This window comes from Phaethon lepturus, unplaced genomic scaffold (assembly GCF_000687285.1).
Source record: "Phaethon lepturus isolate BGI_N335 unplaced genomic scaffold, ASM68728v1 scaffold51423, whole genome shotgun sequence".
Lineage (NCBI taxonomy): Eukaryota > Metazoa > Chordata > Aves > Phaethontiformes > Phaethontidae > Phaethon > Phaethon lepturus.
The window spans coordinates 14388-42353 of record NW_010530816.1 but is presented as its reverse complement, the minus strand read 5'-3'; the positions used below and the strand labels follow the sequence as shown (position 1 = coordinate 42353).

The following is a 27966-nucleotide window of genomic DNA, read 5'->3' as shown; positions in this document are numbered from 1 at the left end:
ATGGAGAATGAGGTTGGCAAATCTGTGGACAATCAAATGGACAAATACATGTAATAATCTGGAAGTTTTCTTTAGCTATCTTTGCTTTTATTCCGCTTCCTTTTTCTCCCTCATTTGTCATGCGTTTATCCCTGCTTTGATTTACCTGTGCTATTAATTCTTTCTTGCGCTCCCCTCCTCAATTTAGAGTTACAATAATGGGGAAATCAGAAAGTCAAATGGATATTGTGGAAAAATCGACAAAATCTGGAAGGAAATCCTGGAGCTTTACGGCAATCGGTCTGGCAGCCCTGCTGCTCCTCATGACTTGTGTGGTGGTCGCCCTGGTGATCCTGTATGCCAGCAGCAGAGGTAAGGAACCTATGAATAATTCTCTTTTTCCCTCTGCAAACAACATACAAGTCTTATTCCCAGAGCTAAATGAAAACAAAAATACAAGGAGACTGTGAGGTCACCTCTGTGAGGGACTTGGCTGTCTGTTCCGAGTTCATGCACAGAGAATTATGTTGGGTTTTATTTCATTTTTAAACTATGTGATTCTATGTTTTTTAATTAATACTATGCATTTTCTTGAATTCAGCACTGTTTTGACAAAGGTAAAAAAACGTTGCACTATTGTAGAGCGGAAGGCATGTGCTTGTGCATCAGTGTGTAAGGCGTGACATTTCCTTATTTTATAGAAACTTAAGTCAAGATTCATCATTGCCAGGAGTTACAAAGCAACAGCTGCTTAGCAGATCTAAAGCAGAGATTGCTTATTACAAAGTGAAAGCTTTAAAAAAAAAAGCAGCAGCCAGCATGCGGCTGAGGAAAGGGTGACTTTTTTTTTTTTTTAATATTACATCAGGCAATTTGATCTCTAGGTGAGATTTGGTTCAGTGACTTTGATGCAGATATCTTGCCAGGAACCTGACAAAGGGGCACATTACTTTGAGGTGCTTTGACTAAATATGTAAACTGCAGAGCATGCTTTCTCTCAAAGCTAAGTTTTTCCACTAGCACACCAAACACAAGTCCTATTTAAAAATTCTGTGAAGCAGTCAACATGACTGGTAGCAGCACCTGCCTCACATTTGTCATTTCCATGAATGCCTCTTGGATTCAGAGCTTTGCTAAAACACTAGCGAATAAAACTAAGAAGCATGAATAGCAAAACTGAAGCAAGGCATTGTTTTCTTATATTGTCTCTGCATACCCTGCCTGCAGTGAAATGCTTTCTTCAGCACTTGTAAGTACAACACTGCACAATTCTGAGTAATAATTCATGAGAAAAGCCTTTTTATTGTTTACTCCTTTTGCTGCCAGCACTTGTTCCAGTGTTAGATGAAATCTGAGTGGTGTTCGTAACACTCATCAGAAAGTTGCTTATATTCATTCTGTTAGCTCAGGAGACAGGAGGAAAAGAATTCCTCTGAGCTAGGTCCTAGAGTTTCTGTATCAAAATACTGAGCTATGCAGAATATTGTTGCTTGCATGCGTAAAGGGTTTGAAAAGTCTGCTCTACTTCTTGCTTCTTGGGTTCAGGTAAATCAGAATTCAGGTATTAATAATATCTGCCCAAATGTTGGCCTATCATCCAAATCCATGGGAAGAGCCTGTGCATGTAAAGCAAGTGCTCCCTATTACATTTTTTTGGTGAAAGGCTTATCTGGGAGAAAGCGGTTCCCAAATCTAAATATTTCGCAGGCTTGTATCAGCAATTAAACTTTCGTTGGAAACGTTTCCCAGATTCAGACATTCCTGAGCAAACCGCGAGCGCAAAGTCATTGCAGCGCTGATGTGCTGCTTGTCCTGTGCAGCGTGCAGCTCCTCGCGGCTGTTTTCTCATGCCTTAAAGGAGTGTTTTCGGCACTGGCCTGGAGTCGGTTCCTGCCTCTCTCAGTTTACATATAGCGTAAGTTACTATACATAGTTGAACTACTGCAATAGTAGACACCAGTATGTACTCATACTCTAGTATGAGTAGCCACGTGCTTTAGGTAATTCACAGGTGGGAATTGAGCAGCAGGAACTTTAGCCTACACCATCTTTTAGGTGAGTGCCTATATGCACTATTTGGGTCTAAAGCCGAGCAAGCAAGAGCTCTTGAGTGCAGCCAGCGAATGTTCCTGCAGAACAGGAACGTTTTTTGTCTTGAAAAGTTTTGTTCAAATACCGCACTTGGTTCTGTTTTGATGTGACATCTAAGCCCATAGGCAACGCTCTGTCAAAGGCCTGAAGTCTGTCTTAGACTTAAGTGAAAAGCACGTGTTGCTCAAAGCTGCGTAACATAAATGTAAATCCTACACAGCAACAGGAAGAAAATGTAGAAAATTCTTGTGATAGAACCAAGAATGTTATCCTTGGGATTCTTTTGTTTCTAATTTCACTCAAATGTTAAATTTTGAAATGTGTATGGGACACTGGATTGTTTACCAAGAACAGATTGCAATTCACCACTTCATCTTTGTACATCCTTTATCAGATTGACACTACTCGGTGTCTAAAAAAATAATTCTGTTTAAACTAACGGAAAATTAAAAGGATGACTTGTCCTGCCTTACATTCTCTCTGGTTTTATATATGAAGGTATACAGAGGCTTAGTGGTTCAGGGAGTATATTTCTGTTCTGCTTGTATACAGCTTGCAGAAGAGTATTGTGGTGCATGAAACAAGCCTCTGGTTATAGCAATAATGCCTGTAATACATCTTAATACTGACTGTGATTTTTATCTGTATAACCAGATAACAAAACCACTGAAGCTCTTGCAGCGATGCAGTTATATAGTTGTAGAAGCAGTTTGGGGATTTTTGACATCCAAAGAAGTTTTCATACCCATAAAACCTTGTCTAAATAAACTAAAAGAAAATACAGTAAGAATAGCAGAGTAATATTTGGGTGATCATAGAAAAGGAAGCAGACAGAACTGAAGTCACTCAATTTTGAATCCAAATACACCATGCTCTCAATCTTTCCATCACACCCACACATACATCTTTGCAGCCTTTTCACAGCTCTTTCTCAGCTATGTTCTACAAATATTTACTAAACTCCAGATCTCATCACTTGTTGGAAAGGTTACAGTCTGAAGAACATTTCAACACTTGTTGTAGCTGACACATCAAGTCACAGTGACTTCTCCAGACAACTTAGTTACAAACAACTTCCATTCTCACCTAATTGCTGGTCCTGACTGCTCAAAAGTCATGTTACTAGTTTAACTGATATTTTAGTCACTTTCTGGCTTCCAAGTTCATACGGTTTCTCACAAGTAAGATTTGCAGATATTTTTTTGTGTGTGTGTCTGCATCCCCACACGTTGTCACTATTCACACCTATTCCACAGGCTGGTACAAAGCTGGAGGGCATGCTTATGCCCCTATGCTTTACCCCTTTTAGGCAGGCTACAAAAATGAACATACAACACTTGGACTAAAAAGCACCTTATTCTGGGAGTGGATTTCAAAAAGCCATGTTATGCTCCTGCATCTCCTACGCTATGAACGCGATTAACGTGCACTTGAATAATAGATTCACAAGAACCTGCTGACTAGGGGTAATATCTGAACTCTTCACTGGCACACTAAGAAAAGGTAGTGCCCGAGATCTGGTTTGTCTCCGAGGCTGATGCCCAGTCATTCTTTGACTTCATGAATGTTCATTAATGAGGCATCTATTCAAAGGGGATGGAGAATTTAAAGAAGAGGCAGCTAACCCAAAAGTCATGATGAAATGACATTTGGGTGGCAAGACTTCTCGGTTCTACTCAGATGGAGCTACGTGAATGCGAAGACTGGATGTGCAGTAACAGGCCATACAGGGCTGCAGAAGTGGGCAAATACTCAGTTAACCAATTCTCAGATGAAATTCAGTCTCAGACATGCTTGTAGATAGGCTATAGATAAGAAACCATCAGAGAGGTGGAATAAAACACACACACTTGTGTTATGGAGTCGGTTTGAAGACACTGACATCTGGTAGAGACAGTCCCCTCAGAGGAAGAAAAGCTAAGTTTGGCAATTGCATTATTTGTTGTAAAGAATTCCCTGTTAAAACAGCAACAGAGGCAGCCTGCTGTGCTGGCAGCACTTCTGCAGATGCTCTGTGTGAGAAATAGGTAAGGTGCCGAAAGGTAAAGCTCGCACTTGGCTGCCTGATGACAACTGTGGATCTAATCGTTTCAATGTGTGCCATCCCCAGCCATCTGTGGTCCTCAAACACAGTGGGAAAACACTGAAAGCAAACTTTGTGCTTCAGAGACTGTACAGAATGATTTGCTTCACTTTCGTTGTCTAAAAAGGAGCTTCAATAAGGCTGTGAAAAGCAACTTGCATATTAAAAAACTGTCATTCAAAAGATGACCTGCTGAAGAGGACTACAGTGCTCTACAGTTCTCAGAAGTTACTCCTATCCTGCTGCTGACCAGTAAATGCAATAATATTGTTCAGTGGCTTCTTGTAAAGTCAAATTAAGATGATAAAATTCTCTACAGTGAATCCAGTGGGATCTGAAGCATGTCCCAGCTCTGCCATTTTTCATAAGAGCAGTTGACCTCTGATGTAGTGTCTGGAGTACTTATTTTCCCTCATTTTCTTCCATCTGGAGTAGTCCCACAGCTAAGGTAATTTTATTTATCTCCATTAAAGCTTACCTTCCCTTATCAATTCTCCAATGGTGTTCTATCAGACCAAAAGTGAGGAAAGCCTTCAGTCCACAGAGGGTTTGTTGGTTCTTTTCTACTTTATTAACAGAGCAAGCATATGACTTTCTTAATGAAGTACATGCAAAGGGGACACTGCAGAGGTCCTGACTCTTGCGAGCCATGAAGGAACTTAGTATTACACAAAGTAGTTCCAGTGGTGAGATCTTTCTGGCCCATTTCTGTTCTTTTGACATCCCTTTTTGGTAGTTTTAAAAGGTATATCCAAGGAAGGGTGTCTCAGAAGAAAGAGGTGGGAAAATGGAGCGATTAATTTTAAGAGAAAAAATGTTGTAAGAAGCTAAACCCTAGAGGAACTTGGCTGTGGGAGAAGACAAGTGGGAAGTAAGGTTTGATAGAAGCGACAAGTATGGATTTCCCACAAACCCTGATGTGTTTACTTCCTGTGCAGCAGGGGGAACATGGGATTCGGAGCCAAACAACCTGTACCAATTTTATTCTGCTACAAATCACTATCTTCATGCCCTACATTATTGTCAAATATGGCCCCTTGTCCTACTTATGATTCTACATTCAAAAATTTCCCATCACATCCATCTAAGTCCTGCTAGATGTTTGTTCTGTTTCAACTTTTAGGCTTTGCGGAACGTTAACCCAAGTTGTCCCTCCCATGTCTGTACTTGCAGCAGTCCCTGGATGTCAAAGCAGGAGTGTATGTCATTATAGCTCAACCTCTTAGCAATATTTAACGGGGGAGGAAATATATAAATACCTATATTTATACTGAAAGCTTGGGCAGTTGTTTTTAGCAAAGTAGTTTGAGAAAATGAAGTGCAGAGTTATCTGGCTGAGACTTCAGAAGGTGCATTCTGCATTTGTTTCTAGTTATTTGAAGTTCAAGAGGTGCAGCAGACAGAGCGTCAGTCAAGTGAGCAAAGACCCAACAAATATATTGTGAAGTAAAACAGGGCAGTGTTGGTCATATCTCATACAGAGTCAGGTTGGCTTGGTTCTTTGTCAGGAATGGTCCTGAGGCATCAAAGAGATAATTGATAGAAAAACAAAGGAGCCACTTTTAGAAGTAAACCGAGAGCCCCTTAACAGCCATTCCTAATTATCTGGTTTTGTGGCAGAGTTTCAGAGCCTGAAGTGTGCAACCAAGGTTTCAAAACAGATTTGGCTTCCCTGCTTACACGGCTCAATTACATTTTCACAATCACAAGGGCTTTTTGAATGTGGGGAGTTAGAATCTCGTTGAAAGCAGTTGGGTTCTGGAAAGTGAAGTTAGACATTGTCAGGTTATATTAAAGAGAGAAGCTTTAATTAAAAAAAAGCTTCATTTGAGTCCTGCCTGGTCCCTGAGAAACAGAGAGAGAAATGCAGTGTACTTGTAGTACAGTTATCCCTTTCTCACCTTGCCCATTACTATTTTTCCTTTATGGAAGATTTCCATATGCCCTTGAACCACTTGTTTCTTTTCCCCAGAAGGATTTTTTTTTTTCCCTTGGAAATACCCTGGGCTTTTAGGTTTTTTCTTTTTTAAATTATTAGGCAGTTTAGGAAACTCCAAAAATTGGGCTTAGCTTCACCCAGTACAAAAAAAAAGTTAAACCCCTCTATGTGAAGCTTCACATTGTTACATGTATTTTGCTCATCCCATGTTCAGATTGCTAGACACTAAACTGTAATAGGGCATGCAGTTATTCTAATGCAGATCTACTCCCACACAGCACGACAGCGCTCGGCTGAACCCAGAATGTGACATTCCCAATCACAGTGGGGGCTTTTTATGTTGCTTCCACTGATGAACTTCAAAGCCTTCTTTTCTTCCCTACTGTTTTATTTCTATCTGAATTACTGTAATCTTGTTTGCTCTCATGTAAAACACTTGTTTTCATTGGAAGGAATTTTTTTTAGTAACTTTTCTGCCAACATCCTAGTGTAAGGATCAAAAAAAATTTTAAAAACATGACTAATCCTGTTGGAAAATAAGGGTATCAAGTTTTTGTTTTCCAGTGTGTGGAACCAAGTAGTAGTCTATTTAACGCAAGTAAATACCTAGCTAGTCCAGTTTCACAAATGGGAAATTAAAACAGCAAAATTAGTTTTCTTGTGCCCAGGGCCAAGGCTACTGGTCAGGCTGGGGTGCTTAGCTCCCATTCTAGTTCTATGGTAAACAGCGCACAAGAGTGACATAACCAGCATGACAAAACACATTCACTTTACTACTCAGCATAAAAAATTATGTGTTCAGGTACAAAGCCTTCAGTGTAAGTTTGCAGCAGAACTTATGGCTCTGAATTCACATCAAGACCCTCTGTAATCACTGCCATCAAACTCGTAGCAGTACATTTGGTGTAGAGCACCAAGCAATAAGAGCTACAGACTGTTGCAGTTTCTGCTTACCACCCATGCATTAGAAGTGCACAGGCTTCTCGTGGATCTTCTTCACCGGAAGAATTTCACAAACCAAGACTAAATGGTCAAACAGAAAATTCATAGCCAAGAGTAACACTTTCCAGCTTCTGCTGGAGTGAGCAGACAGACCCATTTCCACATGTAGGGCTACACATCATTTTCTTCTATTTTAGAAGTCACAGCAAAATCTTTCTGCTAAGGTTTCATTGCCAGTGCTCCCTCTCAAATTCCTGGTCACATCACGCCTCCTGTGCAGGCTGCAACCTGCAAGTCATGAAGGACACCAGAATTCCCAAACATCACCGATTAGGGAGCAACCTCTGTGCTGAACAGCAAGGAGTAACCTTAAAGGGCATATCTGAAGTTTTGACCAAACACAGGTCTGTTACCTGCTCCCCTGCTAAAAGATAATTTATTTTCTTAAATTTGATCTTTGTCACTCAAAACAGCACGAAAGTAGTAATCCAGCTATGGACTTTTTGCCCCCTGTTTACACCTCTCAGTCACGGTGACTTTGAAGATCGTGAAAGAGCTCAGATGCTCAAAGCATGTTAGTAGATTGTCTACAAAGGGATCTCCTGCTTTCAGTATTTGTCAGGATGTGGAGACAGTTAGCAGATAAAAAGCCTGGTCTTAGTCTCCTTCCAGGAGAGTTAAAACTCGCTGTCAAACCATTCTAATACTGCTTCCAGTAAATTTGCCTCATAAATCTGCAGATAAGATTTCTTCACAGTTGTCATTCGGTGTCTTTTACCGGCACTAATATTCACTTGCTTGCTCTAAAACTAAACAGAGCTGTCATGGAGGCTGGGCTGCTGGTGAGCAATTTCCTTCCAAAACAACTAATTGATCTGCTTTCTTACTCCTCTTCCTGCAGGCATCACCAATTCTGGCAACATATGTACCACACCTGGATGCGTAACAGCAGGTAGCAACCAGTCATTCCTACGCATGGTTATCGCGGTTATCGCGGAGGTGATGTTTTACACGTCGTTAGTTCTGCTAAACCTGCTAAATCTAAATTCTGCTAATCTGCTAAACAACAGCTCAATTCCTACGCATGGTTATCGCGGTTATCGCGGAGGTGATGTTTTACACGTCGTTAGTTCTGCTAAACCTGAATAAAAAACAGCTCAGGCTTTAAGACTGAAGAAGTTGAAAAAGGAAGGAAATTTCCCCTTGGGCTAGATCCACACTGCTGCTACTGTCAAGGGCAGCAAGTACATCTGTCCTCAAATATAGTTGCAGGTGTAAACACTGAGCAACTCCCCTCCATTTCTTATCTCTCCACTGCATACTTTCTTTGTCACAAGAGTATCATTCATAAGGAAGGAGAAGGGCCAGTGTGGCACTCTGCTCTGGGAGAATTACTTTACCATTCAGAGGCTTCCTCTGTAAAGCAGTACAGTTGCAGCGCAAACGTCCGCTGTCAGATGCTTCTGTGCATTTTTAGGCAGAAAATGGGATCCTTTAAGTCATAATACATGAGAATGAGCCTTACCCACTAGAAGCAGCATAAGCAAGGTGCCTTCTTGCCAAGCGGCTTCTTGACAGTCTTTGGTAGTCCCAGAGATTACTGGGCAGTCTGTGGAATTCAACTCTCTGATTTTGATACCTAGCTGCTAGAATAATTCAGAATATGGACCCAACAGCTGACCCTTGCAAGGATTTCTACCAGTATGCCTGTGGGGGCTGGCTGAATCGGCACGTTATCCCAGACACTAGCTCCAGATACAGCATTTTTGACATTCTGAGAGACGAGCTGGAGATCATCCTAAAAGGTAAGAATGTGGCTACTCTGTCCTTGGTTATGCACTTGTGTTTAGCTTCAGATGTTATTTACTGCACGTTATACAGAGAACTGAACTTCCAGAGGCATGTTGATTGTGGTTTTTTTCTCTCTAGTCCTTTAATCTCCACATCTCTTACTACACCCATTTTGTGGGAACATCCTGTTCCTACTAAAAATTAGCCATAGGTGATTTGGTACTAACTTCAAAAGGAGCAGGACAAGCTGTATGCATGTCCTTCTTCCTGACACTTTTTCCATTAATAGCTCCTTTAAAGAGCACTCTAGTTTCACGGTAATTGAAGCTTACAATAACAAGTATTTATCATATCCCCAAACTCTCAGTGATGAATGAAAAGATCAAAGCTCTCCAGGGCAAAATATCTCACTGCAATGGTTCCTTCCCCAGGTGTGCTGGAGACTTCAGATGAAGGGGACAGAGAAGCATTTCGGAAAGCTAAAATACTTTACAAGTCATGCATGAATGAGAGTGAGTCTCTACTTGTTCCATTGATTCTCTTGTTCAATACCGAATGTGCGAAAGTACCAATGTACTTCTAAGCAAAAGTCCAGTCAGCATCTATCTAATCTGCATTACTACATTTCTTCTTTGGTTTTTTTTTTTCATATGAGAACAATATAGTATTTGGTTTTTCCTCTCTCAGGTCTTATAGAGCAACGAGATTCATTGCCTCTGCTAGAGGCCTTAACGATGGTTGGAGATTGGCCAGTGGCTTCTGCAGACTGGAATAAGACCAAAGGTACTGCTCTGCCTAAAGAAGTTCAGTAGTGTTAAGTCAGAATTAGTTATTGCACTACTGTCATTGAATTAGATCCTCAGTTTTAACTTTTTCTTCAGAAAGAAAAGTCAGGGTATCACTCATATTTAGCATGCCGCGATCTGTATAAGTAAGGTAGTATAAGTTTAATACCCATATTATAAGATCTCATTCATGAGCAGTGTACATTTTGAGACAGTCAGGAAACCTAAAAGACCAACATGAATAATGAAAACAAAAGCAGTATAACCAATATAGCTGTGTTCTAATCCTTGCATATTAATTAGGGTTTGGAGCATAACTGCCTAACTAGGCAAGGTCATGGTGGTTTATATTATGCATAGGCAAATCCACATGTAGATCATATATATATATATATATAAAAATCATTTACTGATTACTTTATATCACCAAGACAGATAAGGCCAATAAGAACAGTCTTGCAATTTCTGGCCACTATAGGAATGTCCTGTACAAATATTCTCACATCATGTCCAGTCTGGTTCTAAACAATCTCAGCAATAAGCTTGCAAATGATGCAACTTATTCAGTCCTGAAACGTATTGATAAATGGTGTGTATTTTCCCTTTTATCTCCCAGAGCCAAACTGGAGCATAGAAGAAAAACTCTCCATAATGAACTCCAGATTTAACAAACGAGTCCTCATTGACATGTTTGTATGGAATGATGACCGGGATTCCAGCAGACACATCATTTATGTAAGAAAAAAATTGCAAGGAATTCATAATGGGTAGTTATTTACACTGCATACAGATTAGCTTTCCATAAGTCAGTGGGTATGCACAATACTGGCAAAAAGTATGCAACGGTTCTGTTCCAAGTGGCAGATCTGTCTCGAAGTCATATTGGGAAACATTTTATGTTGGCATAATTTTTGTTTCACTTAAAGAAACTTAAAAAAATCATCACTAGACCTTTACTGATTTACAGCACTTAAGGGTTGTAAATTCTTGTGACTTGCAAAATGTATTTATTTTGTGAGGTTTAATATGTAGCAGGAAAGCATGCTTTTAAAACATGTGAATAATATTTCAGAGTTCATTCATGTATGCTCATGCATGAAGTCTAGCCCTCAAGTCAAGCAATTTCTTTTCTAAGTTGCTTAAATTTATTCTTAGATCTCAATGGTTATGGAAAGATTTTGCTTAATAACCCACGCTAAGTATCCATCCCATCCTTGTCTAGAAATCCAGAGACAAAAGCAGTACCTTCCATCTCACCCCGGTCCCTAGAAAGCTAAAGTTCTTTGATTGTGTGGTGAGAGTGTACTGTTGTTGTTCCAACACGGAAAGGATGGCACGTGCAGCATTTAGTGTTGCCTTTCAAGGATACCTTTGGACACCACCAGTTCCTGTTCACCACTAACTAAAGAAATGTATGATTTCCTTCAGATTGACCAGCCAACTTTAGGAATGCCATCCAGGGATTACTACTTCAATGGGGGCAACTATCAAAGAGTGAGTATTCCTTGTAATTTGTTTACTATGTGCTACTAAAACAACTTTATTATTTATCCCTGTGTTTTGGAAAACTCAAATATATGAATCCTTATGTTACGTAACAATCAGAATTAGACTGTGACATTCGTTGCTACTTCTTTTCCCAATTATGCCAAAATTTTGTAAACTTTACAACAGGACTGAACAACTGTATAAATATCAAGCCCTCCCCGCTCCCCAAGCTGGCCAATTCATACAGATGAGAAGGTTATGGGAAAATAAAATCATCATGTTTTGTAGCGTAAAACAGCCTCTAATTTTGAAGGATAGGTTCACATTTTCAGTGCAAGTTATCTTGGCTTCACATATCTTCTTCTAAAGCCCCCGATTCTGGCTACTATTTTACAAGGTACTGGAAAGATCGATTAGAGATATGGGAGAAGAATTGTCATACTGGATCAGATTTAAACATACAATATACCAGAATATGTTTTGTTGAACACCAAAATAGTCAAAGTTTTGCACGCGTTCATTCGGCGGGGGAAGTTAAAAAAAATAAAAAAGTGTTTTACATGGAGCAGCAAAAGCTGTATTAGTGAAACAGGTACACAGCTAGTAAAAGTCTACTGCGATTTATTTTCCCGTTTCCCCAAAATTACATGAAAATTGTGAGAGATTATTTTCTATCTGCTTTCACTCTGCCAGTGCTCAGAGCAGAAACGTGAGGGTTTCTGTAAGTACATGGAAAGCTGTTGCAAACACAGCCAGATAATTTATCCGTTTCCAAGATTAAGATGTACTAAAGCAGTGTTTTCTTCTCCTCAATGACATCATACTAACAAAAAGTATTTGCAGCCTAACATCAAACTAATTGTCCTAACACGAATGGAAGGGAATAGAGAGACAACAATCACATTTTGGACTCTTTTGACTAGTGGTTGTAAAGGCAGATGAAAACATCAGTGAGACTAGTTTTCTTCTTACTTCAGTGTACTTGACTATATTCTCAAATATATTGTAGTCTAAAATATAGTCTGATTAAGTTTTTATGAGATACTTTCCACACCTTCTGGACACCTTTATAAGCCGCCAACTTCTGTTAGTCTGTCTCATGATTCAAAACAACCTCCGCATAGTTGTGTTGGGAACTGCGGATAGCTGCTGGAACTAGGATTCTATTCGGCCAGTTTCACCTATATAGTGGCAGTTACAGTAGAAAAGAGGGGTATTTACATATCGTTGTGTGAGTCAGCTTTAGATTGACTTGTAGGAGGTAGAAAATCAGGTACAGTACATAGACGATCCTAAATTAGCAAAAAAAAACCAGTACTGCTTAATACAGTTTTAATTTGAAGCTATAAAGAAGGAGGGCTAAGGCTGTGGTTTTAACCTTAATGAATAAGGAGGAGACACAACCCCTTTTTATTTGCTATTTAACAGCTGACTTCCCACAGACAATGAACCAAACTCTGATGACCCAAACTCCCCCTGTGCTTAGTCCAGCATCTTTTGGCAAAACTCCTACTGAGGCCTGTGGGAGTCTGGCCTGATTAAAGCCTCAGCAGTCAGCCTAAAAACACAAATCATCATCGTGTAAGTGCCCAGACTCTATTTCACAACAGTAACTGTATTTATCTGGTTTCCAACATCTATGGAGGGAGAAAAGTATGCAAGAAGAGTAGGTAGTATTAAGCTTTCCTGCATCAGCGATCAGTAATCCTGCAGCAGCCAAATATCTTTTCAAGGTCCATTCTGAGGCATAAATCACAGCCATACCCTCCTATTAGAAATAAAGCAAAGGTATCACTGGGAACCATCTGAGACAGAGCTTTTCTTTCGGACCATAAAAACAGAGTTTAGAAGATTTATGATATTACTTTCAGAGAACTTGAACTTTCCACGTCTGCCCTGGTATTGTGACTAGTAGGAATCACTATTCCCATAGTGACTCGAAGCACAGAGCTTTCTCTTTGCTCAAGGATTAATTCTAACTCAGAACACCAGAGAGTCAGATTGCACAGGGAAGCTGAAAGTGTTGCTTTCACTATGTATTTTGAGACTGGCAACTGCACTGTAAGGTATTCCAGGATGAAGTGAGGTCCTAAGTATTGCAGTAGTATCTATTCTAGTAGGAAAAAAAGAGAGATGAGAAAATGGAGTGGGGAGGGTTGCATTGGAGAGAAGGGCAGAGGCTGTGACCCCTGGACCCAACTTTTTCACAGCACACTGTAAAGCTAAAATAACAAAAAGAATGGTTTCCTGAATGAGAAATGATAGACAGCAAACTTTTTCTTCACATGCTACACATGTTCCGTTTCTTGTGCGCAGGTGAGAGAAGCTTACCTGCAGTTCATGATCACCATTGCCAAAATGATCCGGGAAGACAAGAATATGTCTAAAGATGATTCTTTTGTCCAAGAGGAAATGGCAAAGGTTATGGAGCTTGAAACAGAGATTGCAAATGTGAGTACAGAAATCGAGAACTTCGCAGGATGTTGGGGGGGCAAGGGGTGAAGGGGAGAGTCTCTCGCTCCTTTGTGCGGCGGTTTTCAACGCAGCAGAAAACCCATGGCCTAGAAGAAAGCAGGGGAAAGAAGACTACTTGTGCCGTGAGCAGTCCAGAAATCAGAGCCTCTGTGTGTATAATTATGTCTACTGTAGACACTGCTACTGTGCCTGCTGTTGTCCTAGCTGTATTTATTTATGGAAGTTTCCTAAAGCAGGATATTCTATCTTCTGCTAAACATACACTATTATAACACCGGGATTAGCTCTCTTGCATCCTTAGAAGTCTACAGCACCCTAAAAATCTCCAAGAACTTAGTCTTCCATTCTAAAGAGGATAGAGGGAACAGCTGGGCTCAGCACATTACTGAAATATTACCAAATGGGGGGGCCGAGTTCCTGTACTGAAACTTAGAAAGCAGCACTGAACACCACTAAATGAGCTTTCTTTTCCAAAATAAGCTCGCTCATTCGCATATTATTTGAGCGTGTATATGTGCACGTGCATGCATGCAATTTCAGCCATTGACACTGTGTCAGTTGATTCTAGTAGTAACTTTGTGAATGTCTTCAGGCAACGACCCCAGCAGAAGAAAGGCATGATGTAACCTTGTTGTACAACAAAATGACCTTAAAAGAGCTACAGGAAAAGTTTGCATTGAACGTAAGTGTTTAATGAGCAGTCTCATACTTCAGCCTCCTCTTATTACCACGGTAATGGGAAATGGCTTTGTAAATTTATCAGTGATGCAACAAAGAGAGGCATAAAATCATTCCCATTCTTAATCTTGTCTTCAGAGTCTCTTAAAAAGCATTTTTCTACTGAACACCACTACAACTACATTCAATCCCATAGACTGTAGAAAGTCCAGACAGTTACTAAGGCATTTAAAGACCTGGCATTGGTACATGTCTTTCTGTCTGCCTAGGAATTTAACTGGACCTTCTTCATCCAAGGCATCATGTCTTCAGTAAGTGTTCAGGTTGACCCAGAAGAAGAGGTTGTTGTATATGGCATGCCCTATCTGCAAGAACTGAAAGCAATTATGTCCAAGTACTCAGCAAGGTAAAGAAACTGGAGAATATCCAAGACAAAAGTCACAGAAGTGTTGCAGAAATGTACATTGGGCTCACTTGCTAGTTCTGCCAGAGCTTCTCTGAGAAAAGTGACGCCACTTCGCTGTAAAATACGGGTAATGTCTTCTACGGTCCTAGGGTCCCAAAGTACTGCGCTACTAGGTGTCCCACCCACTCACGTGCTTAGGAGAGGTTAAATGGGAAGAAAAAAAATATCACAGGCTTAGCGCATTACACTGTAGAAGAAAAAATAAGAGAAATTAATCCCTGAACAGACATGGTAGTACAGTCCTCAGTCTGGATGCTTCTACAGTTACCCAGCATGTTAAATAAGAACAGTCACCTGTAGATGCTACAAAACTGATGACTGGCAGCAATCATTTGCTTTCTTATCTCCATGCAAAATTAAGATCCCCCTCCGATTGTCTGCACCAGTGTTGCTTTTTACAGGGGCTTAAACTCAGCTTTGCTTTCCCGCACAGCACTATCCAGAACTACCTGATTTGGCGACTGGTGATTGATCGAGTCAGCAGCTTGAGTCGGCGTTTCAAGGATGCTCGGGCCAGCTACAGGAAGGTATTTCCTCTCTTCCTAAAGAGACCATAGAGCATAGTACTGGAGGAGAGTCCCACAGTCACCAAATCGAGTCCTTGCCAATACAGTGACCTTACTATGTCACGTAATCCCCAAACAAATCTAAGAACAGCAATCGCAACAACAGAAACCTTTGTCTTGGGTTAACCTGCTCTTTAGGCAATGATTTAGAAGAGAGGTGCGTAGGCAGAATTAATCCTGTGGCGTTTTGTGTTGCAGGCACTTTATGGGACAACACTGGAAGAAGCCCGCTGGAGGGAGTGTGTGAGCTACGTCAACAACAACATGGAGAACGCAGTGGGAGCAATGTATGTCAGGGAGACATTTGCTGGTGAGAGCAAGAGGATGGTATGTAGTTTACCCTTCATACTATTGTACATCCACGATGTCTACAGTGCCCGTTCCCCTCCATCTGATCTCCCAGCCGCCTTTGTCTGTTAAAGATACCAATCAGCCAAGAGTCAGAAGAGATAAGAACTCATTTATGATGCTCTTAAATGCCAAGTACCATGTTTTAGAGCACAGAATTTGGGGACATCATCTTTCAGCAGTAGGAAGCTTTTCACCCCTCCTTAGCTGTGCCTGGGAAAAATAGCATGTAAATGATTAATTTCCTACTGCCTCTCTTTTAGGTCCAAGATTTAATAGATAAGATCCGTGAAGTGTTCATCGAGACTTTAGATGAGTTACAGTGGATGGATGAGGCATCTAAAGAGAAAGCTCGTGAGAAGGTCAGAGATAACAAGGAACTTTAGTATTCTGTCATTAATATGAAATCTTTGGAATTTTGTAGCATCTCTATTCCCAGTTCCTCTACAAATGCGTGGAAAAAACTTCAATGTTCACTATCCTACTATCCATTATCCTACTAGACTGTTCTTTTCTTTTTAATCCTTTGTTAGCTCACATACATTTTTACTTCCTTTAATGAGTCTTGTGAACCATGTTATAAAAATGAGGAGAGAAGATGGCACCCAATGCATCAATTAGAATGACAGCTGAATACAATGCAATCCCCCAAAGAAAACTTTTCAAATTTTTCATTGACTTTAGGACTATCAGCACTGTTCCAAAAGCAAGAAGTTAGAAAAAAAACCAAGGCACTAAAGGGTTAAACCCAGTGCTTGTCAGATGGTGCTGTAGGGTCTGCAAGTCTACCATAGTGGCTGGACACCAGGAGATGACAGGAAGACTGTATGTTCCATATTAAAAAAAAAGTCTCACTAGGCAATAGGGTGCACTTGAACAAGGTCTTTAAATATTTGCATTCTCACAAACAGGTGGATAATAAAGAATTTGAACTATTTTATATATATATATAAACTTTAAAAAAAAAAACAACACAATTAAGAAGAAACATTAAACTCTCTTCTTCTAGGCAATGGCAATTAAAGAACAAATTGGCTATCCAGATTATATTTTGGAAGATCCGAATGAAAAACTAGATCAGGAATATGCCAATGTAAGTACGCTGTGCATACCTCAGCAAGTACCTCAATATAAAAGCCTGCACTTATTTCCTTGCCAATTGGAATACTTATACCTGTGCAACTGTCATTTCCAAGTGTCCGGACAGCATGCCAACTTGACTGTGTTGAACATTTTATAAATAAATGCATGTGAAGAGCTAACTATTAAGCTGTACCTTGCAATCAAAACATTTTTCAGAAGATCCGTTTAGTGGCATGAGGAGTTCCACACAGCTTACTAATCTGCTTGGATATCTGTTTCTTTAGTTGAACTTCAGTGAACACAATTACTTTGAAAACATTCTGGAAAACCTGAGAGCTGGAGCCCAAAAGAGCTTGAAAAAACTTCGAGAGAGAGTTGACCAAGACATGTAAGTTTTCAGACTGCATGCTAGGGACGCAGTGGTCATTGTGTTTTAAGTCACATGCTGTGGATAGCCAAGAACGCTTATGTCTGAGATCTTGTAAGTTATTTCCTGAAATTAAACAAGTAGTTCATTGCTTCTTGTGGTAGGAATTCATCCAGTTAACTTGATGATGGATTTAGAGACGTTCCAAGACGCTTCATATTCAGATATTACATTGAAGCTACCTAACACAAAAGCAGTGACAGATCTTTCTGACAGCTCAGCGAGGAGGAGATGAGATAAGCAGTATCATGGAACTTCTAAAAAGTTTATAACCGGGAGGGGAAAAAAAAGATTAAAATATTCTGGCCAGAATTCTGTTGGCGATGTGCCCAGGCTTGGGGAAGCTGAACGCCAGATCTATTTTATGCCCATTTCCAGCCAGTTATATTTATACTTTACTAGGTGCAGTGTGAAGTATTCTTCAGGAAGTTCCTGCCACGGGTGCAGGCGTGGCTGCATCGTGATCCCTTCTTTGACTCCACGAGAGCATCCTGAGTAAGTCTCAGGTCTCAGCCTGCATTGCCCTAGCTGTCACAGTTCTCTCCGGCAAATCCAAGCTAGCGCTAGTCTTAAAACAACCAAATAGAAGTAGCACGTCCGTAAGTTGTTACTAACAGCGCCAAAGTGAGCAGCTGGCATCACCAACCAGTAAGAAGCATTACCCCACATCGCCAGGACGACCCCTCCAGTCCTTCAAGTGCAGCTGAGCTCCTGCCAAGTCCATGACATGGATACGTCCCAGAGGCCCTGGCTTGCACGTTCAGCAACAAATGCCTTGGAATATGACCTGATTTCCAGAGCTATGAGCTAGCCAATCTGAACTTCTAATAGTCCGGTTAGCTTCCCGAGCTGGACACCTCCAACACAGCTATCTGGCAAAGCTACTGCTGAATACGTTAGTGACAGATACACAGTAACGGCAGGCAGAAGTAAGGGAGCTAATACCAACTTGACGTGTTGTTCACTAGTAGCCTTCCAGCCTGCGTGATGCTGGAAGAGAACGACTTGAGACAAAGGAAAGTAGATTCCAATAAGATTTCCAAACACCTCTTCAAAAAATTTAAAATAACACAGAGATATTGATAAGCCGGCAAACAAAGAGTCTCAAAAGGAAAGCATTAGTCGAGTTAATTGTTGCAAAGCCTATTCATTTTTTCCATCCCTCTTCCTGCAAAGTGGTTTTAACTCAAAATGTGAGCACACAATGCAGACAGTAGAAACTTCCAGTGAACTACTGATGAATAATTCACCAAGGGAATTTTCGGATCAGTCGGCTAAGTAACAGAGTGTTTTTTTTCTGCTTCCTCATTTCTTGAGGAATCAATCACGGTGCTTTTCATAGGAAGAATTCTTGCACATCATTGGTTTTCTTAATCCACAAACTGTGTTATAGACCACCGCTACCTTTTACATGCTGTCTGCAGAGATGGATGGTAGCCCTTTAGCCAAAATTCCCCAATACCTCTGCTCAGTCTAGGTGTGGTTTAAAGCACATTTGTGGGAACATTTTCATGGATTCATGAATTGGGCTTTCTTTGCCTGGTAGTTTCACGATATATGAAATACCAATCATTTGCTCTTTTTCCACGTAATGAACCACAGCTTTATAGTAATGTCTATCCAGCGGCTTGAATGGTTCCCCCAAGGAGACGTAAAACCACTTATCACTCCAGATCACTGTTTAATTAAACTGAAGGACAGTATATAATGAATAGTGCTGCTAGTATTAGCTAATTATTGTAATTAAGAAAAATTAGCCATTGTTCATCATCATAGCCTTCAGTGGGGGCCGGGGGGGAGGCCATGGTTATTACACGCTACCTGGCCAGCTACAAACATTTCATGTCAGGCATGCCAAGGAGAGGCTTATGGAGCAAGAACGTGTTTTCACAACAGACTAGCCTTCAGAAAACTGTTTTTAAAAATTCTCCAGTACACCCTCAAATTCAGGAACAGATTTGCACTCCCTCTCTGTGCACGTGTTACGCTCAGGTTAGTGGCAGTGTCAGCACAACCCATTTCTACTACTTATTCCTGTTCCCAGGTGGTGGCGAGCGGTCCTCTCTATTCTGTCAGTCCAGAATAACCAACTTTTCAAGAACTGAAAGATATGGACATGTGCTGTATTTCTTAAGCAGGAAATCCAATCCCATTCCAGAGCAACCCACAAGTACTTATGTCACAACAATAGCAGATACAGCAACTAAGACAGCACAAGATACTAGAAGGACAAGGGATGTGGGAAGAAGAGTATCTCAGGCTGATGCTGCTGAATACTTCTCATGACTTCACAGCTTCAGACTGTTACTGCATAGTTCATTACAGCGGGCTGACTACAAGCATATGTCAGAGGCAGAAAGGGAGGAGAAAGCGCAATACAAAGAATAAAAAGTTATCAAGCTCTTGGAGAGAGTTTCCAGAAGTAGCCTACTTAAAAATTACTTCTCAAAGTTAACACTCATCATCTATGAAATACTGGACTCCAAATGCAGACATTTATATATCTGATTGTGATTATTCGGTTTTGATTTTTCAACAGACAAGTCTGGTCCTAACTTCCTTTTACTGCTCAAAATGTCCTCTGAACGCTCATTTTCTTTTGAATGTGAACTATTCATTTCTTCTTAAGCTCAGATAGTGTTAAGATGAGGTGGGAAACAGTTACCACATGCCACCCCAATGTGACTGTTCAACATTCAAGAGCAAAAGCATTTCTCACTTGAGCTTGGCATCGTTCTGGATGAAAGATGCCCATAAACGAGACACCAGTTATATTCCTGGTATTTGTATTTCTTTACAGCTGTATTCAACGGCACCCTTCTTCCCTAGCTCAATCCTTTCCTTATATGCAGCCTGCGTTTTTTAACAATAATTCAATAAAAAGAATGTCTTAAAAAAGTAAATCGTGACTAACTTTGTGTGCAACATTTATTTTTAGATGGATAATTGGAGCTGCAGTGGTCAACGCATTCTATTCCCCCAATCGGAACCAGATAGGTAGGTTTACAACAATTTTAAACAGCTGCATGGAACAAATTAGTCATTTTTTGCACCACAAGGCTGCCAGTCTGCTATCCAGAGGCAAACTTGCCTGTGCCCTTATGGAAGTACTGGGCAAGGAAGACAGGCTGTTCGTTTCAAGCAGTCGCTTTGTTGAATATTCAATTCCCCCCACCCTTGGGAGGCAGAGTTTATATACTCTAGCGGGGACAGCCTTATGTCGGAAAGCCTGAGACAGTAACTGCTGCTACAGGAGTGCCAGCTTCAGAGGCCGGAGCACGCTGACAGCGCGTTCTGGGCCGTTCGAACTCGTGTTTCCACATTCCTGATAACACACGAGCAGCTCCCTTGCTATCTGTACAGATGGTACTGAAATCGTATCGGGAAGAGGCACAACGGGGTAAAGACACCTGCCTCTGCTTACAGAATATGGGATCTGTGAGGTTTTGCAGAGTTGCTAGGCCGACCTTTCTTGTTCTTAGCAGAGAAGAAGAGCTTCAGACTTAAGACGCAGCGAAGCTGTTTGGCTCCCCGAGCTCTGAGCTGGTGCAGGCGGCCAGAAGCGCAGGTTAAGCTTGCAGATGCTGTGCAGTCTTTGCTGACTTCTGAGCCCCCAAAAGAGGAGAGGAACCAAATCATTTTTACTAAGTAGGGCTTACTCAAATTCCCAGACTGCCCAGAAGATCTACTATCCAGGCACAGCCAAACACCATAAGAGGAAAAATCCGTGCCTTTTTTAGACCAGACAGCAACTGTACCCTGCTCACAGGGCAAAGGCCAGAAATGGAAAACAACCCAAGCAACCATCACAAGGGAAAACTTAAGACAACTGCTAAAAGCAGAAACATCCAAAATGCTCATAACGTAGCTCTCTAGCCTCATCAGAAAGAGCTGGTTTCTATTTGTGTCGCTTCCACTTACCTCTGTGCTGCGGGTACAGTGGAAGCTGTGAGCAGTCCTTCAGCCGTAGCAGGGTACACCTTCCGCTTGCTAGCACACACCATCTTGGGGCCAACTCATAGGAAAGCTCAGGCTCCCTGTTTATCCACAGTGGTTTTATGGTGATTGTAATCAGCTGTGAGCCAGCCTGCCAGGCAGGGAACTCCGATCTTAAAGACGACTGGCTCCTCTGCAACTTTGCCCTTATAAGTAATATGGAAGTAATTGGTTTAAGCAACTTTAAGATGAATATGCAAGCCAAAAATCCAAGGATGGCTACCCACAATAGTGTAGATGTCAGTTAAATCCTGTTTTCTTCCTGTCTCTAGTTTGAGGAAAATAGTTTTCCACACTACTTTCAGTTTCCTGCTTCTGTCTTACTACAGTGTCTTACATATTTCTCCCCAAAATTGCATGGCTAAAACCTTCTACATAGTCGAAAAGGCTTTTGTCTCTAAATGAAATATTTACTATATAATTTCAATATCTCACTTCTTACAAGGTGTCTTATTGGAATGAATTGCTTGCAGTCTTGATTCCTCTAGAAGGAAGCTTAGAAGGGAGGCACCCCGGTGGTCTGCAGGAATTACTACTGTGCATGTTTTACGCACCGAGTGGTGTTGGTAATCGGCATATGGTTGCTAACCTTTCTTTAACAAAAATAAAGCAACAGAACATCCATTAGTTCTCCCGTAAAATGGCTCCAAACCAAACTGTACCTATGTCCAAAAGACAGTTAACTAAACATTTTGTTCTTCACTTACTGCAGCATTCATTACAGACCAAATCAGGCTAAACTCGAGCTGTAAGTGACGCTTGCTTCTCAAACAAGCAGATACTGTAGTTGCAGATGCGCTAAATTAAGCCTGCGTTAACTTGTCATTTGCCATTATCAAGAGAGAACCAATTTCATGTGAGGAGGCGTGATGTTTCTAATCATTTTGTATTTTATGTTCCTTCCCGATACTTAAACCAAGCAAACAATCTGTCTGCAAAGTATGCAAAAATCAAGCTACCTTACAGTATCTCCCTCTCTCTCCCTCTCTGCAGTTTTTCCTGCTGGGATTCTGCAGCCCCCCTTCTTCAGCAAACACCAACCACAAGCCCTGAACTTTGGAGGGATCGGGATGGTTATTGGGCACGAAATTACCCATGGGTTTGATGACAATGGTGAGAAGATAACTGAGAAAATATTGTTCTCTCAGTTGCACTCGTTACACTGTAAGAAATGAGTTACACACGGCGGTGACCGAAGTATCCGTGCGCACACGATCACACACCCGCTGAGTCGCTATCTGGGAGCAATGCGGGCACGCTGTTCACATTCTGTTGAACATGTTGCAGTGACTGTTTCATGAACTAAGCAGGTAACACAAAAAGTAAGCAGATGCTAAAAATAAACTGAGTCAATGACAATTCTTGGGAAAAGCTGTTACATTTACAACATCATCAGATCAGAAAATACAATGCAAGCAGATATGCTGGCTCCTAAAGCAAAATGAAATCCGTGAACTACATTCTCGGGATAGAAGAGCTGTCAGTAGCATCTTGAAATCATGGGAGACTTTTTTTTCCAGGACAAAAGTTTGAAATAAATTTACTTTATTATCTTTCTGGAACGCTATGCAAAATAGTTTGGGGAAAAAACTCAGCTCCTGATACCATAAGCCAGTAATTTCTTATACGTGGGTTTTCTTCAATGCGCATTTTTTTTACGTTAATTAAGCTTGTGCAGATTAGACATAAGCACACAATATAGCCTCAGAAATCCAGATCTAGAGCAAATGAAAAGCATGCTCTAGCCAGAGAGCTGAGAACACAAACACCAGAGCTGCAATTCCAGCTTTCCTCTGCTGTGGCAAAGTACTTCATTCTCTACGAACCTCAGTTGTGTTGCATGGATGCACAGAATAAGCACCTCAGACACCTCAAAGGTGCTGGCAAGTTTTGTTACCTGCCGTCCACGTAAGCCAGTCTGAAACAAAACCAGGCCTTAGTGCTAGAGCGGAAGTCGGGGCTGCTGAGCGAGCAGGAGATCCCAGGGTAAGAGAGATGAAAGGACCACAACTGATCCTGTCCGTTCCCTTGTGCCAAAGCAGCATCAACTGTCCCAGGAACATTTCCGCTAAATCTCTGTAGCACAGACCATCTGCGTCGAAGGCAGAAAGAGGGGAGGAAGTGCATTAAAAAGAAACTGGAAGAACGGTTGCTCTAACATACGCTCACTCAAAACTTCCCTTTTTTCTTGGGTTTTCATGCAGGTAGGAATTTTGATAAAGATGGAAATATGTTTGACTGGTGGAGCAATTTCTCAGCGATGCATTTCAAGGAGCAGTCTCGTTGCATGGTTTTTCAGTATGGGAACTACACATGGGAGCTGGCTGGAGGACAAAACGTAAGTAAAAACAACCACTTCCACACCACTGGCTTTTTATCCAGAAAAATAATGAACGTAAATGGAGGATCTCTACAGATGATAAGCGTAAAACCCCAGATGCTACAGGATAATTGTTCTGCAAATAGGCTATGAGGGTTGTTTCTTGTAAGTCAGGGCTACTAGCGTAGCCTAGAACTCCAGCAGTGCCTGTGTGCAGTTGGGTTAACGGTGACCTGGGCCCACGCGCGCTTTTGCTGCCAGGCCCATGAGGTGGTTTTTGCGAGGGGGAGGGAGATGTGGTGTTTGCTGCTGTATTTAGCCAGTCCTGCTAGCACGTGCTCTGCCCAGCAGCCCACGTTCTGTTCACGTTCCATTCGTGTATGTTCTCTCAGTCTAGCCTACAGCTTTTACTCTGTTAATTTTTTTTTTCATTCTCGCCTGCCTTTGCCCCAGCACAAAGCCACTGCTTCCTTCTGATCCAGACATGACCGTCTCTCTGTGATGTGTGACTGTGCTTCAGCTGCTGGTTCTTAGGGTTGCTGATGCTACTGACCACAGGCTAAATGAATGATGACTCTTTTACAGGTCAGTGGAATAAGCACGTTAGGAGAAAACATTGCAGATAATGGAGGAGTCCGACAGGCTTATAAGGTAACTTTCGAATAGACGGTGAGTGAACTTTACCCCAGGGATTCAGCAATGGGGTTACCTATTCTGTCAGAAAAAAAATTGAGAATTACCATTTTATCACCATATTCAAAAACTTAAAGCCTCATTTATACATCTCGAAGGTTATATCCCCATAGATCCGATCACAGTGTAGGACTGCTGGCATTCTTGCCCCGGGAGAAGACCACCTAATTCTCCCAGCTATACTTTGACGTAATACAATGCTTGATGCTGTGTACTTCTGTCTCAGCTAAACAAGGGCAGCGTTCATAAACAGGCACAGTACTAGCCTGCAAACAGGTAAAACGCTCTCCATTTTCTAAAGCCCCCAATTCTGAAAATGGCAGCTACAACTTCAAACAGCTTGTCACATGGCAACAGAGCACTAATTTCTTGGCAACGCACTTTGGTGATACTATGAAGCAGAGCAACTCCTTTTCCCAAGTTTATTTCTCTCACGCTCTTCATCTTTGATCTCAAAAGTGACACATCAGGTAGGACATGAAAAGAATAGAAGGAAATACCATCTCTTTCCCAAGAGGGATCAGATCTTATCTAAAGCCTAGCTCCTTTTGTCGCTCGCTTTATGTGTTTTATAAGCTTTTTATGCTTAAGCCTGGCTGCTATTTATTTTTCATGCAGCTAGAAAGCAGAATAAAAATGCAAGGATTGATACTCTCAGAACTGCCTGCCTCTTTCCAAGGTAGAAGGTTGCTTCAACCAGTCAGTTCTTTTCAAAACAAGACAAATGCAACTGATCCTTCAGAGCACCGCCTCCATGCTGTGGTTGAAAACCTGTGTGGTTCAGCGTGGTTTTATCTGTCACAAACACTAGCGCATATCGCCGTATTTCTCCTGCTCTGCCAGGGGAAGTCAGCTTCCAGACTCAGGGAAGTCCGGTATCTTTAATCCTCCAGGTTTACAAACCGCCATTATGAATAGGAACACGGGATTTATCAGCACAAAGGCTCTTTCCATATGGAGCTCAGGTGTGAGCATGGAGTGTTCTTTTCTACCAAGAATCCTCACAGACATCATGGTAAAACTTTTTCTCTCCGGTGTTTTGAATATGGGGTGTTAGGGGTGTTTCTAGAAGAACACCCTGCATTTTCAGAAATCTAAACTGACGATTCTCACTCCGAGGGACACCGTTAAAATTAATGACTTTGTTAAAGCGAACATGTTCTTTGTTCTGCAAGCTGCTGCAAATGCGCAAGAGTAGCGTGGTCTGACATAAACTGCCTGCATACAGCATCCTCTGATGTTCCGTGGTGCTGCATGTGTGTTCACCCTCGGCTCTACCTTCTATGCTTTGCGCGCTCTGGGAGTATCTCAGCAACGAAGAGGATAAGGTAACAGAACACTTGAAATCAACCAGCCTGAGGACACATTAAGTTGTCTCCATTATGCCAATATACCTAAAAAAAGAAAATTGGCCAATTAATGTGTAACAATAACAGGTAATGGATTTAACATTGAGCAAGGTTATTATCTGCTATTTTATGAGCAGTTACCTGAAGAGACAGAAATCATCACCACAGAACTGTGGAGAAGACTTAACACTTCATTCCGAGATACAAATTCCTGTAGAAAAAGTCATGTGAAAGCTGATGATTTGACTTCCAACTGCAGCCCCGGGCATTCGGTCTCTGCAGCATTATTGATTTAACATATATCACCAGCTATACTTCAGCATGATACTAGCAGCCACACTTTGTCACACTTGCTTGCCGAGACGCGATGCAAACCAACGGTCCCTCGGGGTACCACTGGCATACCTTTCTCTGAAACGGTGTGTGCCACCTCGCTCAGGAAATTCAGAATAGATCTCCAAGTGACTCCGTAAAGAACACGCATAGCTTCCTGCAGTGCAGGTCAACTGGACAACAATAACTACTACTTTAAAACTCCACTTCCATATCAGAGTCCAGTATTTTTTCCCATTTTTGGTTCAGAGACAACTATAGGTAACGAGCTGAATGCAAATTGTCTTTGCCTTTCATTTTTTTACTAGTCAACGCACTTACAATGACAGCTTTTCCATAAAGCTAGCTGTACTATTTGTATTAGAAAGATAAAACTACAAAAATACAGAAGGGAAGACATGCTGGGTTCATATACATCGTGACTAACATCTTTCACCCAAAAATAACATTCAAAATACCCCTTGTGCCTGAACAGGCCATCCTGCCGCCTCTCTGAATCGAGTCTGTGATCATTTCTAGGCCTACTTAAAATGGCTGGAACGGGAAGGGAAGGAGCCAAGGTTGCCTGGACTGAATCTGTCCCACCACCAGCTTTTCTTCCTCAACTTTGCCCAGGTAAGAACGCTTGGATGCAGGCCCTACGTGCTGTGTGAAAGTATAAAGTAGGTTATCCTGAAGGTTAGAGAGAAAATGGGTCCCAAGCTCCACTTGGAGAGCGATTCACCATTGACTGCACTCATCAAAAGGTCCCCAAGCCAGATGTGAAAAAGCTGGTTCAGTGATTAGAGGAAAGGGTTTTCAGTGACTTTTCTGAGGGCACGACTGAAACCTGCTGGAGTGAGGATGCAGAGAAACAGGGCATCTACCAACAAAAAGGCATGTCAGACAACTTATGGGGACAACAACTTTCAAGAGCCTGCCAGTTCATGTGAACAGTGGTTCCACGAGCATTTATGAGAAAACTCCTTCTGCTTTCAGTACAGACAGGGTTTCACCCGTTGTTGAACATGTGCTAGAGAAAACTAAATGCCTAAGAAATACCAAGCCAGCAGCCCTGAAATAGGAATATATATTCAGATCGCAGATGTTGCTACAGATTCCACTTATTCTCCTCTATACCAGTTTATTACGATGCAGAAACAGTTAAGTTTGCCAAGTTCAATTTCTCCCTTCAGCCTGGATGAGAAACTCCCGTATGTTTACACTCTTAGAGTAGCAAATATTTAAGAGTAGGTCAAATATTCGACAGTAGGCCAACACACTTAGTGTTGTGCCTCAGACTCATCTGTTTGAGGAAAAAAATGGCTGAAATCAAGAGCTGATATATCTATCCCAAAGCATCAGATTTTGATCCAAGAATTTGATCTTTTGAAAAATGATTAGTAAACAGTTGTATCCATTCTTCCTCCTCTGTAAAACGTACTCCAACTGTATGGTAACAAATTGGGATGGCTCTTGGGAGAAAGTTCGGAAAAAAGTGAGAGGGTTCCCAAACTGAATTCCCTTTAATACTGACCACTAATGATGCATCCTCCTTGTCTAGGTTTGGTGTGGTTCCTACAGACCAGAATACGCTAGCCAGTCAATCAAGACAGATGTTCACAGCCCTCTGAAGTACAGGTGAGTTTTAGAAACCGATTTACTAACTGAGAACTGCGTTCAACCCATTGCACCAATGCAAAAGGAGAGTGGCTCATTGCTAGCAGCTATATTTTAACAGACAAGAAAAATCTAGGCTAGCTTTCAGAATTCCCCCCGAGCTTGCAGGACACTGCTGAAGAGTACATTCCTTTAGCTGGCCTGCTCAGTTTGCCAATCTACAGAGAATGGACAAGAACCCACTTGCTATGTGCTCTGTTTGGTCTAGCATTTCATCAGTCATATTAGCTGTATTTTTACAGCCTAAAGTATTCCGTATTCTGAGACTGTAATTGGGTTAAGAGACTCTAACTCACTTTATGGACGTGGCTTTCTGTTTTCCAGAGCAACAATCTCCATGCGCTGTATCCATGTAAGTTCCTTCTCTTTGTTTAGGGTGATGGGATCTTTGCAGAACTTTGAAGCGTTCTCAGAGGTGTTCCGCTGTAAAAAAGGCACAGCCATGCATCCTGCAGAGAAGTGCAGAGTGTGGTAA

General features: G+C 41.5%; 1 protein-coding gene across 2 annotated transcripts; it reads left to right on the top strand.

The window, feature by feature from the left end:
- MMEL1 (membrane metallo-endopeptidase-like 1) lies at positions 1–27966 on the top strand. 2 transcript variants are annotated; one of them, XM_010284369.1, is made up of 23 exons: positions 1–50; positions 188–351; positions 7936–7986; positions 8678–8839; positions 9257–9337; positions 9513–9608; positions 10227–10345; positions 11039–11104; positions 13415–13549; positions 14166–14255; positions 14521–14657; positions 15151–15244; positions 15482–15610; positions 15895–15993; positions 16641–16724; positions 16999–17102; positions 20080–20138; positions 22131–22250; positions 23342–23475; positions 24043–24108; positions 26352–26447; positions 27376–27452; positions 27867–27966. In XM_010284369.1, exons 1-23 carry the CDS (start codon positions 1–3, stop codon positions 27964–27966), a joined length of 2313 nt encoding a protein of 770 aa, XP_010282671.1. The 2 variants fall into 2 exon arrangements, with proteins under 2 accessions (XP_010282671.1, XP_010282672.1); XM_010284370.1 differs by lacking the exon at positions 1–50 and having other exon boundaries at positions 198–362; positions 7956–7986.